The 13,803-nt window shown below is 43.4% G+C and overlaps 1 protein-coding gene across 3 annotated transcripts in view; it reads right to left on the bottom strand.

The window, feature by feature from the left end:
• Positions 1-13,803, bottom strand: part of GRM1 (glutamate metabotropic receptor 1) — a 342,170-nt gene that overhangs the window by 57,455 nt on the left and 270,912 nt on the right. For all 3 annotated transcript variants that reach the window (XM_083176182.1, XM_083176181.1, XM_083176184.1), the window contains exon 4: positions 7,263-7,498. In XM_083176182.1, coding sequence (XP_083032308.1) covers positions 7,263-7,498 — 236 coding nt within the window. The remainder of the gene's footprint in view (positions 1-7,262; positions 7,499-13,803) is intronic.

Below are 13,803 nucleotides of genomic sequence, written 5' to 3'. Positions count from 1 at the left end.
CTCTTTTACACTATTGGAACTTTTCACTTGTATTTCATGAATCGGGTGGAGTTTGCTGAATGGTGATCGAGGGATTTCCAGCACTGGCCTTATCTGTAGAGGGTGTGACCCGCTCCTGTGGATGTGTAATTGTCTAGTATAATACGTAGACCTTTCACTCTGGTAGGAGATTTAGGGCCTGATTCAAAGGCCAGTGCACACCTCTGCGCAGGCGTGTGTCAGAGCGTGTATGTGGGAGCCCTGGAACTGTGCTTATACCCAGACGCAGTTTCAGAGCCAACGGGGTGGCATTGGGGGAGTGGTACTCAGTATTTTCTGGGAGCTGTCCAGATAATACAAATCTTTCTGGACAGCTCTGGGGGAGGGTCGCAGCTGCTGTGTGATGTCATTACTGGCCTTTTCCTGGCTTTGCAGCTAGGCTGGGCAGCAGTGGGCTTCTTAACATGAGCCAGCTGTGGAGTTAAGCGCTCGCATTTAAGGTGCCCACAAATAAATATATATCACAGGGGCTCTGGATTCACTAAATTACCTAACAATAATAAACAGTAGAGTTTTAGTTCATGTATTGATCATTGAATTTTAAGCCTGAAGTCCATAGCAAGGGACATGACTTTCCTGCAGTTTACTACTCTATTGCTCAAAATATTTACAATAAACATAGCTATCACATTAGTGTAATGCGGCATAATGAAGTTTAAGACTTTAGGCATGCTATCTGGTTTTGCAAACAATGTGGTCACTTACTGTGTTGTACCCCAAAACTAGGAAATTTGAGTGCATATTGCTACAATATTATCTAACTTTTGTTTTTAGATATATTAACCAAAATAGCCCACACATTGGGGTAAATGTAATAGGGTGCTGTAGTTTGTCCAAGAATGGAAATCATTTTAATGCAGCAATTATTTTATGAAATGCTAGCTTGGTTTTGGTTTGTAATTGATTGCCGCTTAAAAAATACTTCCATTCTTGGATAAACTCCTGCATCTCTGGCTACTTGCAGGGCAGCCGAGAGGTATGCCGGGCCCCGGTAAAATTTTTGGGGCGTGGCCTAATCACAGGAGGTGTGGTCACCTCCTGTGATTAGGCCACGCTTCCAAAATGTTTAGGGGTGAAAAAACACTCTAAAGTTGAGGGGGGAGTGTTATGGTCCCCCCTCAGCAGCAGCACACCAGCAGGCTCAGCATGAGCTCTCATGCTGCCAGTGAAATGCTGCTGCTGCCCAGGACAGAGACGGAACTACCATTGGTGCAGCAGGTGCAGTGCACCGGGGCCCCTGAGGACTGAGGGGCCCACTGCTGCACCTGTCACCATTTTCTTGTCTCCCTGTCACCCACTGCCATGTTCCGTATTGTGAACTTGGGTTGAGGTAGAGGGTGGGGGGCAAGTTATATTTCTGCACCTAAGCTCACCACCTACAAGTTCTGCCTCTGTCCCAGGAGGAATGGAGGGGGGATCAGACCAGGGCCCCCGCCGGGCCCCTCCAGCAAGCCCGGGCCCGGGAAATTAGTACCTGCTCCCCCCACTCTCGGCGGCCCTGGCTACTTGCACCCGATTACCTCATTAAGTCATGCATTTACCTCATTAAGTCAATTTTCATTACTTTTTTATGTTTTGCTTTTCAAGTAGTCCTAGGATGTATTTTTTGCTGCTCATTTGACACTTACTCTGGGATCTCCTGTATATAGTATGTGATCTGAAATATATATGTATGTGTGTGTTCTGAAATAAATATATACAGGGTATATGTATACATGCATATATTTATCTAAACATAAGGGTGGAGGGGGGGGGGGGCGCAACAATATTTATCTTCTGGGCAACTGGGACAAACTTATGCAACTGTTGAGTTATAATATGTAATGGTCATTACGGTGTGTGACATATTGTATTAGAGGCATTACTATAAGTAGGAAATGACTGGGGGGAGGGGGTTGCAGAAATGTTGTGTCTAGATCCACTTTTATCCTTTGTCAAGGATGTGACGTTATGTGAGGGCAGAAGTTGTAGTTGCGCTCACAGCGGTTTGTTATTTTATGTCTAATTTCCATAGGTGTAGGTTATTTCATATGATTGCAGCTGGATTGTATCCTCGCGGGCTCGCTTCACTTGCCACACTATTATATTCCCCCTTCAGGTATACGTGGACCCAGGCATGATGGGAAAAGTCAGAAGACAGAAGGGGATTTAGCCTCAACCGTTGCAGAAACATACCCTTGCTCTGGGCACCATGTCACATAGCTACACCTCTCTCTGTAGCACAAGCAGACAGACGTCTGGAAGTGAGTATAGTACAGACTCTCACACTACCCCCAATTGCATATTATTTGTTCACTGCTTTTTCCCAAGCATAGGGATAATAGAAAACTCCTTCTTTTACCTAAAGTATGTGTACAAAGTAGACCCAGCCACTCTATAAACCCCCAATATAACTTAATTGTTATTTTTAGAAATATGTTTTAGGTTTTGAACATTATCTAACCATGTTTTTTGCTGCCAACTGACTACCGCTACTTCTGGCAACCAGGTGCTATTCACCAAGGCATCTCAAACTCACAAAGTTTCCCTAAAAAAGAAACTTCCTGTCAATCATTTAAATGGTATTCTGTCAGTCAGCTGAGTATTGCTGCAAGCCCCCTGGTATTCAGTCTGACAAGTCCAGTGTGCCTCATCATAGGGTTCTTATCATGGGACAAACACATGATTTACAAAGATTTATACCATTTACAGTAATTGTACCATTTTAGAAGTAGTTGTGTGCTCGCACAGCTAAAAATACCCATATAGAAAAATGGATTTATCTGCAAGTCAAAGCCTCAAAGACAGTAAAAAAATATTGGGCGAACCTTTTCTACAAACAGGGGACAATCATTTTTTCCTTTAAATTATAATTTTCACGCAAGCAATTGTCCTTCAGTATCACTAGACAGTGACTGAAAGCATAGCTCATCTTAAGTCAGTAGTCTGTCCTTCTATTCTCTATACTTCTCTGCTGAATTATTCAGATCCTCCATCTACAGTGCCTCAGCTGGTAGAAGTGACATAATTGCCCATCTTTGCCGGCAGGGAACACTGTTCTGTAGTGCTTGATGACTGGAGAGATGGCACGCATGAGGATTGCTTGGAAGGTGTGACGTGACCATCCCTCACACCATCAGGGTGTTTGTAGGTGTCAGTGGTGTGGAATGGAAGAAAGTCCGCACAACGTAACTATACCAATTTGAATTTGATAATTAGAGTAGCCTCATCATACAGTACCTTCATATGGATTCCCCTCATTTCATCACAATGCCACAGCAGTTTGGCAGAGTTTCGGAAACTCAAGAAAACATATTCTTTGAACCCAGATGATAAGTGGTTGATAAAAGTTGTAGTAAATGTAACAAAGGCCCTGCTTCATCTACGGATGCAAGAGTGATGTTCTCGCAATTGTCTGATGATTAAAAAAATGGATCCATCACAGGACCTGTACTGCACATGTGCAGATCAGGGCCTACGTCTTCGCACTGCAGATGTCGGGTGAGTCAGTCTGTAGCTGCTTGGGGCAACATCAGGTGTGCAGGTGTGTTTCTTCTATTTTATGGGAGTGCCGAGTCTACACTGGGTGTGCATCATTATGTCGACAGTCTCGAGCTCAACAGTCAATAGGTTGAACACTATTAATCAACATAGGTTAAAAATGTTGACACAACAAATATGTCTACATGTAATAGGTCGTTATTGACATAAGGTCGGCACAAGCCAAATGTCATGGAGAAGGTCTACCCAGACAAAATGTCGACAGGAATTTTTTTTTTTTGGTGTATATATCAGCAGGATTGGACTGACCCACAGGGAAACAGGGGTAACCCCTGGTGGGCCCCATTGCCTGGGGGCCCTACTTACTTTTCGGGCTGTTGTGTATTTTCTACAGTGCATTGCCATTATTTATTTGGTATATTATCATGCATGCACTAGCAGTATTTACTATACGTACATTAACATTGTACTCTCTAGGACATGGGTCCTCAAACTGAGGCCCTCCAGATGTTGTGAAACTACAAATCCCAGCATGCCTTGCCACAATTTTAACACTCCCTTATAGCAAAACTGTGGCAAGGCATGCTGGGATTTGTAGTTTCACAACATCTGGAGGGCCGCAGTTTGAGGACCCATGCTCTAGGGGTTAGCTAAATCTCTGTGGCAGCCAGCCACACCCCTTCTGGAGATTGGCCACACCCCTAATAAATGGCGCCTATCACTGCATTTCCCGGGGGCTCTCCATGTACCATTCTGACACTGTATATCGGCATATGTCAACCTGAACCCCAATAAATGTAATGCGTCCCCTGGCATGGCTCGCTTCACTCGCCATGCTTCAACCTCAGTGCCTCGCTACGCTTGGCACACTATTATAATCTAACTCTATACCGACATGGATGAAAAATAAGAACAAGTTGGTTTAAAGATAAAAATCATTATCATGCTGACTTTGACACGCTCAACCTTTTGTCAATGTCGACCTTTTGCATGTCAATCTATTTCATGTGCTGATATATTGCCTGTCGACCAATAGTGGACAATCTAGACACTGTCGACCTCTCAACTGGAAACCAGCCTAGAAACTACTTTTTCCGACGCAGACATTCTGTCACAGCAGAGGAGTTACCATGGTCATTCTGCGTAAGCTGGTGAGCGATGGTCCTACAGAGTTATCCGATGTGAATTCCCATCAAATAATATGTTCTATGTGCATGCAGAGGTGGGTATTGGTCATTACTCTCTTTACTTTTCTTAAAGGACATTAGATGGCTTTTCTCCAATTTATTAGTTTCCCATTTAAAATGTTGCCTAATTTTTGTTACTGTCTAATGTTATTTTAAATATATGACGGTACTTGTGTAGTTTCACAGCGCCAGTATGGCGCCGTGCTACTTCCGGTTTCTACGCTCGGCAAACTATCTAAAATAAAGTAACTTAACTCCATGCCAACGTGGATAGTTCATACCCCCACTATCCACGTTGGTATTGAGTGGATTTTAGATAGCGTGACGAGCGTAGGGAGCCACAGAGCCTGCAGCGTGAGCGAGTGAAGCGAGCCCCGCAAGGGGACTCAGACGCATGGCGCCATGCTGGCTCCGTGAAACTACACAAGTACCTATATTACATATGTCATAGCCAGATAGGTTTGTAGGCAAGGTCTGGAAAGTACTGTACTAATTCCTATGAAAGGTAATAGACTTACTGTACTAAAGCTTCTAAAAATGAAGTACTGTAGTAATGTTGCCCATAGCAACCAATATGATTCTATCTATACTTTCTATACTGCATCCTACTAAATAATATATATACAATAAGAATGGTTGATTTGAGAAACATCACACGTTTCAGTTTTATCAGCTTTAGTAACTCTATCAATGTCAAATGAGGTTCAGCAACAGTAACAGTACTGAAATGGATGCAGATGAATTGACCAATCAAAAGAGAACTCAGATTCCAGGCAATATCATAAAACCAGATAAGCCATCTCTAACATTGCACCAAGGAACCTAATAGAAGATACGATTAGCATCAGAAGCGTGTTCCATTGACCTACATATGCACATGTGGCTGCCCCTTATTCATGAGCATGTCCACACATCCCAATATGAAAGGAGGTGCCACCAGTAGCATCCCTGCCAATCTCCTACCTTGACTGCCAGCAAGGCAAGCACAGAATATGCTTAACCAGAACCTAGAAGTGTCTGTTTGCCTGGTTTAATTTTACTTTCATGGGGTAGACTTCATGTGTTCAAATAAACCTCATAAAAGCTTTACGTCAAACTCTCAGGTGAATCGAGTCTATGGAATTATACACTACTGTACACTACTTCACATTGAAGATGGAAAATGGTTTCCATCATATCATTTTGTAAACGTTAACGAGAACACAGTAGCGTAAGAGCTGTTTAAAAGACACAATACCAAACAAGACGGGTGCTAAACTGCTAATTCAAAAGAGATTTGCAATTATTACCATCATACCCTTGAATCAATTGTAGAAATCGAAAACTCTTTAGAATATTTACATTTTCCGTTGCTGTAGTAACACGCCTCTTAAACTATAAGCTGAAGAAACCTTACAGAAATCATAGCTTCAGGTTGAAATAATTACCTTTTATGCCTTTAACTAGGATTTTCCAATTTCTAGCTATTAAATGTGTTAAAAAAACAGAATTGCATACAATTAAAAAAAAAAATTGATGAACAAAATAAAACTGATGCATGCAGAATATTTAGTAAAAATAGGTTGCTATGGATCACTGCAATTCAAACTAATTGGATATTGCTCAGTTCTTATTAAAATATATTTCATATACAGTGTCCGTGTTCACTGCAGCAGTTACTTTTCTATTTAATAGGCTGTTCTACATGGCTTAACAAATGAGCCAAATTTTACATAGTGTTAGTAAAGCCACATTTAAGGGACATAACATTATCTACACAAAGGCCCTTATTCAGATCTGATTGCAGTACAAATCTGTTTTTAAAATGGGCAAAAACATGTGCACTGCAGGTGGGGCAGATGTAACATGTATAGAGAGAGTTAGACTTGTGTGAGTTATTTAGTTTCTGTGCAGGGTAAATACTGGCTGCATTCTTTTTATACTGAAATTTAGATTTCAGTTTCAACACACCCCACCCAAATCTAACTATCTCTGCACATGTTACATCTGCCCCACCTGCAGTGCACATGGTTTTGCCATTGTGAGTGAGATCATAACGGCAACCTCCAGCCTGCATATTGCGTTCACGGCACAGTCTTCTAATAAAGTTTCCATTGTGTGATAATCGCAATTGTGTGCAAACATGTATTAGGCACATATGTCTTTGTAATGGTAGGACAAGTGATTCCAAGATGAAGGTAAAATTGCATTCAGTCCACCTGCTCCTTCTAGTCAATAAACTCATTTATCAATTCCCCCATTACTATTTCAATGTATGCCCCTCAATGCCTATAAATATTGTAACTTTATCTCTCGCCAATATTTGATAAATCTCAATGTCCCTATCCTTCTGTGGTTTGAATCCATTCTCTGTTGGCTTGTTTTACACACAGACCACATTTTTGTTTCTTGCTTTTGGACAATAGAGACCACTTTTGGCAAGTATACAGTAGAAAACATTCATGATAGCAATCATTTGCATGACACAGAGAAGATGTGGTAGGCCACAATTTGATAACGTGGTGCTCTGTATATAATTGATAATAACATGATTTGAATAAATGAAAAATGCCTTACCTTTACATATTTTTTTAAAGTTCTGATTCTCTTGTGGATGTCCTGGAATGCGACACTGGAATCGGTATTGCCAAAATTCACTAAACCATGGGTTGCGGGAATTAGTATCCAAACGTAGACTCAGAAAATAGTCGTCAAAGGACCTCACGTCTGGAGACTGGAGCTTTATAGTGATCCCTCCATTGGCTTCAGCTTCATAGCCATCTATAACTTCATCTCTGTCTGCCCAGCCATCACTAAAAAAGTTAAAAAGACATTGGTTAATTTACCAATATAAGGACAAAGCTTTAAACACTATAAATATATTGATGGCCCAGTTAGGACCAAATCTGCAATATTTCTGCAAAGCATTTCATGGGTGATATGGAAAAACACCACCCTTTCCATGTTTTGTGTTTCGTGTTTTGGATCTGTTTTAAAACAAACAAACATAAAAACCGCTAAAATCGCCAATTTCTTTTTTCTATCCTATGCTATTATTAGCCTCAATAACATTTTCCACTCATTTCCAGTCTATCCTGAACCACCACACCCAATATAATCCTCCACCATTTTTTCAATGGTGACAGCATTGTATGCAGCGACAGTAGAAATGTCAGCAATTGTTGGCAGGTCATTCAGTCCAGACCAGATGTCCAAACTCTCTCCTGCCTGCCCTGTATCACCACCAGAGGGTCGGTAGGAAATTTGAGCTGTTTCATCGCATTTACAGGTGTGGGAGAAAATGAAAGAGGTGCTGTTGCCATGTCATGGTACACTTCAGATGACAATCTCCTGACCGGCAGGTCTTAGCACCGCTGTTGACTTGTGTCCACTGGAAACATATGCTTTAAACCGAGGATCGAGCACGGTGGCCAAAATGTATTCTTCTGACCAGCCTTGTATCCAGGCACATCGTATGAAGGGCTTGACCTACATGCTTTGCGAAATCGCCATGCTTTAGCTCCTCCTTCACTTTCTCCAGCTGATTCTGCAACAGCCTGGTCAGGGGAATGACCTGAATCAAGCTGGCAGTGTTGGAAGTGACTTCACATGTAGCATGTTCAAACGCCTGGAGATCCTTGCACAACATGGAAATCAGTCTCCACTGCACTTGACTCAGGTGCATCCCCTTTGCCTATGTCATAGGGGATGTGTAGGCTTGAATGGACTTTTTCTACTACTCCATCCTCTGCAGCATATAGAGGGTGGAGTTCCACCATGTCACAACCTCTTGTTTGAGGTGATTGCAGGGCCGGTTCAGTAGGGTTTGATGGTGCTCCAGTCTTTGGCAGACAGTGACAGAATGTCAAAAGTACCTCGCAATTTTGCGGGCCCCTGCAAGTATCTCCTGCTTGCCCCTGTCACTTTTTAGCTAATGCTGCACCACCACATTTATTGTGTGGGCAAAACATGGCACATCTTGGAATTTTCCCATATGTAATGCCCGCACAATGTCACTGGCATTGTCTGATACCACAAAGCCCCCTGAGAGTCTAAGTGGGGTAAGCTAATTGCGCTATGATTTCCTTTAGTTTCTCTAAGAGGTTGTCAGCATTGTGCCTCTTAGTGAAAACGGTGATACACAGCATAGTCTGCCTCGGAATGAGCTGGCGTTTCGGAGATGCTGTTGCTGCAGAAGGCGATGCATCTACCCAGTGTGCTGTCACAATCATATAGTCCTTAGTTTGCCCTGTACCACTTTTGCACATGTCCATGGTTAAGTGGACAGTGGGTACAACCACACTTTTTAGGGCACCGAGGACACTTTTTCGGACGTCTCTGTACATCCTGGGAATCGCCTGCCTAGTGAAGTGGAATCTAGATGGGATTTGGTAAGGGGACACAATACCTCCATCAATCATATAAATCCCACTCCACTAATGGCGGATACCGGATGCACGCCTAACACCAACATAGCTGTGTAGGCCTGAATAATCCGCTTTGCCATAGGATGACTGCTGTCATACTTCATCGTCATCGCAAAGGACGGTCAATTGCTTAGTGAAAGAAGTAGTGGTGTTCTGACTGTAAATGGTGAAAGGAGCCACCTCTTCCCGTACAGTGATGGGAAGGTCAGACATCGCAACCACAAACACACTAGGCCTCTCCTTGGGGATTTGTGTTACCATGTTTTTAGAAGGCACAGCTGTGTGCTGTGTTTGTGATGACAGCTTAAATCTCTTAAATTTTCTAGCAGGGGTAGAGGAAGGCTTAGATTGCTGTGTGAAGCTGAACCACTAGTCATGAACATAGGCCAGTATGTGTCATTAATGACAGTTACTTTTTTTTCTTTGTGTTACTGAACTTTAGCATCTTGGATTTACATGCCCTTTATGATGAAATTGGGCATCTGCCTTGGCAGATGATATTGATGGCATGTCATCATCTATGTCATAACTAGTGGCAGCAGCTTCAGCACTAGGAGGAGTGGTTCTTGTTCTTTCATTATTTTATCCTTCAAATTTTGGTTCCCCATCATCTTTCTGGAGTATCACTGGACTGGACTTTAACCCCTTCCCGACATTTGACGTACATTTACGTCATGGCCGGGAGGTACTTCCCGACACATGGCATAAATGTACGTCATGAGTTTAAACTGTCACTGCGTCTCGAGACGCAGTGACAGAGGGACGATGTCTGCTGTCCCTGACAGCAGACATGTCCCTGCATGCCCAGGGGGGGCTGCGATGTCGCCCCCCCGTCGGCGATCGCTGTGATTGGCTGTTCAGTGTGAACAGCCATTCACAGCGTTTTCCTGTGTTACCAGCGAATCGGACGCTCGGTAACACAGGTGTCAATCACCGCCGGGCGTCAGGGGGCATGAGGGGGTCATCGGTGACGATGACACCTCACCCCACCCTCACCCCACCTGCCCCCAAGGCTGTGATTGGTCCGTGGGACCCACGGACCAATCACAGCCAAGGCGCGACATTTAAACTGACGGTGACTGCGCTGCAGACGCCATTCCGGTCTGGAATAGCGTGCAGAACGGTCACCGTGCCTGCCTGCCGTGAATACCGACCTGATCCTTGCTAATACTTACCTGATCCTTGCAAATACCTTACCTGATCACCTTATCACTGCTTGTAGCGTGCTGGACGCTTCCTGGATCTGACTTCCTGAGACTTCCTGCTGCTGCTGCAGTGTGATAGAGAGATAGAGAGATAGAGAGAGAGATAGAGAGAGATAGAGAGAGATAGAGAGATAGTGACAGAGAGAGCTATATTTTGTGTCTGCTACCCCCCCTTTTTGGGGGTGCAGGGGTTTTCTATATATATATAACTGTCAGTGCTGCTGCTGCAGTGTCATACAGTGATAGATAGTGATAGATAGTGATAGATAGTGAGAGGTAGAGAGATAGAGAGATTTGTGTCTGCTACCCCCCCTTTTTGGGGGTGCAGGGGTTTTATTTTATATATATAACTGTCAGTGCTGCTGCTGCAGTGTCATAGAGTGATAGATAGTGATAGATAGTGAGAGATAGAGAGATAGAGAGAGATAGTGACAGAGAGTGATAGAGAGTGTATATTTTGTGTCTGCTACCCCCCCTTTTTGGGGGTGCAGTTTTTTTTTATACATATAACTGTCAGTGCTGCTGCTGCAGTGTCCTAGAGTGATAGATAGTGAGAGATAGTGAGAGATAGAGAGATAGAGAGAGATAGTGACAGAGAGTGATAGAGAGTGTATATTTTGTGTCTGCTACCCCCCCTTTTGTGCTGATCAGTATATCTGTGCTGATCAGCAACTTTTTGGGGGCGCAGAGGTTTTTTTTTTATATATATACCTGTCAGTTGCTGCCAGTTGCACTGTCAGTTGCACCAAAGGTTGTGCACCTGCTGTCCCTCACTGGTAATCAGTGTCGCATCACTGATCACCTTTTTTTTTTTTTGTGAGTGCTGTGGGGTCTTTTTTTAATTTTTTTTTTACACACACTGATTTTGTGGGTGTCCTGTGGCCACTGTGCGCCGATCAGTGACGTACATCACTGATCAGCTTTTTCGGCACAGGGTTGATCAATTTTTTTTTTTTTTTGATCAGATTCCTGTTGCCTTTGAGCGCTGTTCAGTGACAGACGTTACTGACCAACATCTGTGCTCAATTTTTGGCGCAGGACCTTTTTTTTTTTTTTTTAACCCCTTCAATTTTTTATTTTTAACCCCTTCATTTTTTTTTTTTTTATTGGTATAAAGTATTTTTTTTTTCTGCACCACATACACACTACATACCCCCCGGATTGAAATAAAGTTTGTACCCCCCCCTACACTATACACGTGTTGAAACATTTCACTACCAGTAACACAAAAATAAAAATGGCATCCCAAATGTCCTCCCAAATGTCCTCCCAAATGTCCTCCCAGTCATCCAGGAGAATGTATTCAGTGGAGGAGGCATATGCCATGCTTGCCTCTGATTCTGACACAGCCAGTGAGGCAAGCGGGGAATTTGAAGGATTCGTCTTAAGCTCCTCTTCCTCCTCTGGTGATGAGGGACCCCCTCAAAGACGCCCCCGTAGATCAGCTGAGATTCCCCCCCCAATAATTGATCTAGTATGGACCCCACCACCAGACAATTTTGAGCCCCAGGTTCCTGAGTTTTTGGCCATGCCAGGAATCCAATTTGATTCCACAGGTCTCAGAGAAATTGACTTTTTCAAATTATTTTTCTCTGATGATTTTATAAATTTAATGGTGGACCAAACTAATTTATATGCCCAGCAGTTTATTGCTCAAAACCCCACGTCATCATTTGCTAGGTGGACCCCTGTAGATGCAGTAGAGATGATGACGTTTTGGGGTCTGGTGTTTCATATGGGCATAGTAAAAAAGCCAGAAATTAGGCAATATTGGAGTACAGATGTTCTGTACAGTACTCCATTTTACCGTATGGCCATGCCCCGGACTCGATTTGAGACAATTCTTAAATTTATACATTACACCGATAATGCACAGTGCCCACCCAGAGATGATCCCACCTTTGACCGGCTATTCAAAGTCAGGCCGGTCATTGATCATTTCAGTGCCAAATTTGAAGAGGTGTACATCCCTGAAAAATTTATTTGTATCGACGAGTCCCTTATACATTTTAAAGGAAGGGTTAAATTCCGCCAGTACCTTCCCAGTAAGAGGGCAAGGTATGGCATAAAAATGTATAAACTGTGTGAAAGCACCTCAGGGTACACCCACAGGTTTAGGGTTTATGAAGGGAAGGATTCAAGAATTCAACCGCCAGAATGCCCCCCCTCCCTCGTAGGTGTTAGTGGGAAAATTGTCTGGGATTTAGTGCACCCCTTCCTGGATAAAGGTTATCACCTCTATGTGGATAACTTTTACACTAGCATCCCCCTGTTTAAGGCCCTTGGTTCAAGAGGTACAGCAGCTTGCGGTACTGTGCGCAAGAACCAAAGAGGCCTCCCAAAAACGCACATTGCCCAAGTAATGAGAAGGGGTGAAAGCAGGGGAATATGCACCGAAAATATGTTGTTGGTCAAATATAAGGACAAGAGGGATGTCCTTATACTGACAACAATTCACGGAGACAGTACCACCTCCGTCCCTGTACGAGGTACCAGTACCCACACCTCCAAACCTAATTGTATCCTGGATTACAATAGGTACATGGGCGGAGTGGATCTTTCAGATCAGGTACTGAAGCCGTACAGTGCCCTGCGGAAAACAAAAATCTGGTACAAGAAGGTGGCCGTGTATATCATCCAGATGGCACTGTATAACGCTTACGTGCTATTCCGTTCTACCGGCCAGAGGGGGACATTTATGCACTTTCAAGAGGAAGTCATAAAGGGCCTAATATTTGGGAACCAGCAGGCAGAGGGCCCCAGTACTTCTAGTACTGGCCCCCGTATTGTACCAGGGCAGCATTTTCCTGATGAAATCCCCTCCACTGGAAAAAAGGGCAGGACACAAAAAAGGTGCAAAGTTTGCTATAAAAAGGGAATAAGAAAGCAAACTATTTTCCAGTGTGACACTTGCCCCGACAAACCCGGCCTATGTATAAAGGAGTGTTTTAAAATATACCACACATCTATGGAATATTAGGTTCATAATTTCACCGTGCTTCGGGGGTCTTGCTAATGCCACATAGCACCCACCATTCATTCCACCAGAATCTGAGCCGCAAAATCCAAAAATCACTCCTTCCCTTCTGAGTCCTGCCATGCACCCAACTGGTATTTTTTGGTCACATGTGAGGCATTGCCGTACTCGGGAGAAATTGGGGCACAGATTTTGGGGTGCTTTGTCTCCTTCATTCCTTGTGAAAATGAAAAATTTTGAGCCAGAACTGCATTTTTGTGTAAAAAAATGTAATTTTTCATGTTCACTGCCCAGTTTTATCAAAATTGGTGAAACCCCTGGGGGTTTGAAATGTACACTATACCCCTAGATGAATTCCCTGAGGGGTGTAGTTTGCAAAATGGGGTCACTTGTGGGGGGGTTCCACTGTATTGGTGCTTTGGGGGTCTTGCTAATGCGACATAGCACCCACCATCATTCCACCAGAATTTGTGCTGCAAAATCCAAATATCACTCCTTCCCTTCTGAGT

The sequence above is a fragment of the Crinia signifera genome, chromosome 3 (assembly GCF_055691185.1).
Source record: "Crinia signifera chromosome 3, ASM5569118v1, whole genome shotgun sequence".
NCBI classification, from domain to species: Eukaryota; Metazoa; Chordata; class Amphibia; order Anura; family Myobatrachidae; genus Crinia; species Crinia signifera.
This window is presented reverse-complemented; position numbering and strand designations above follow the sequence as displayed.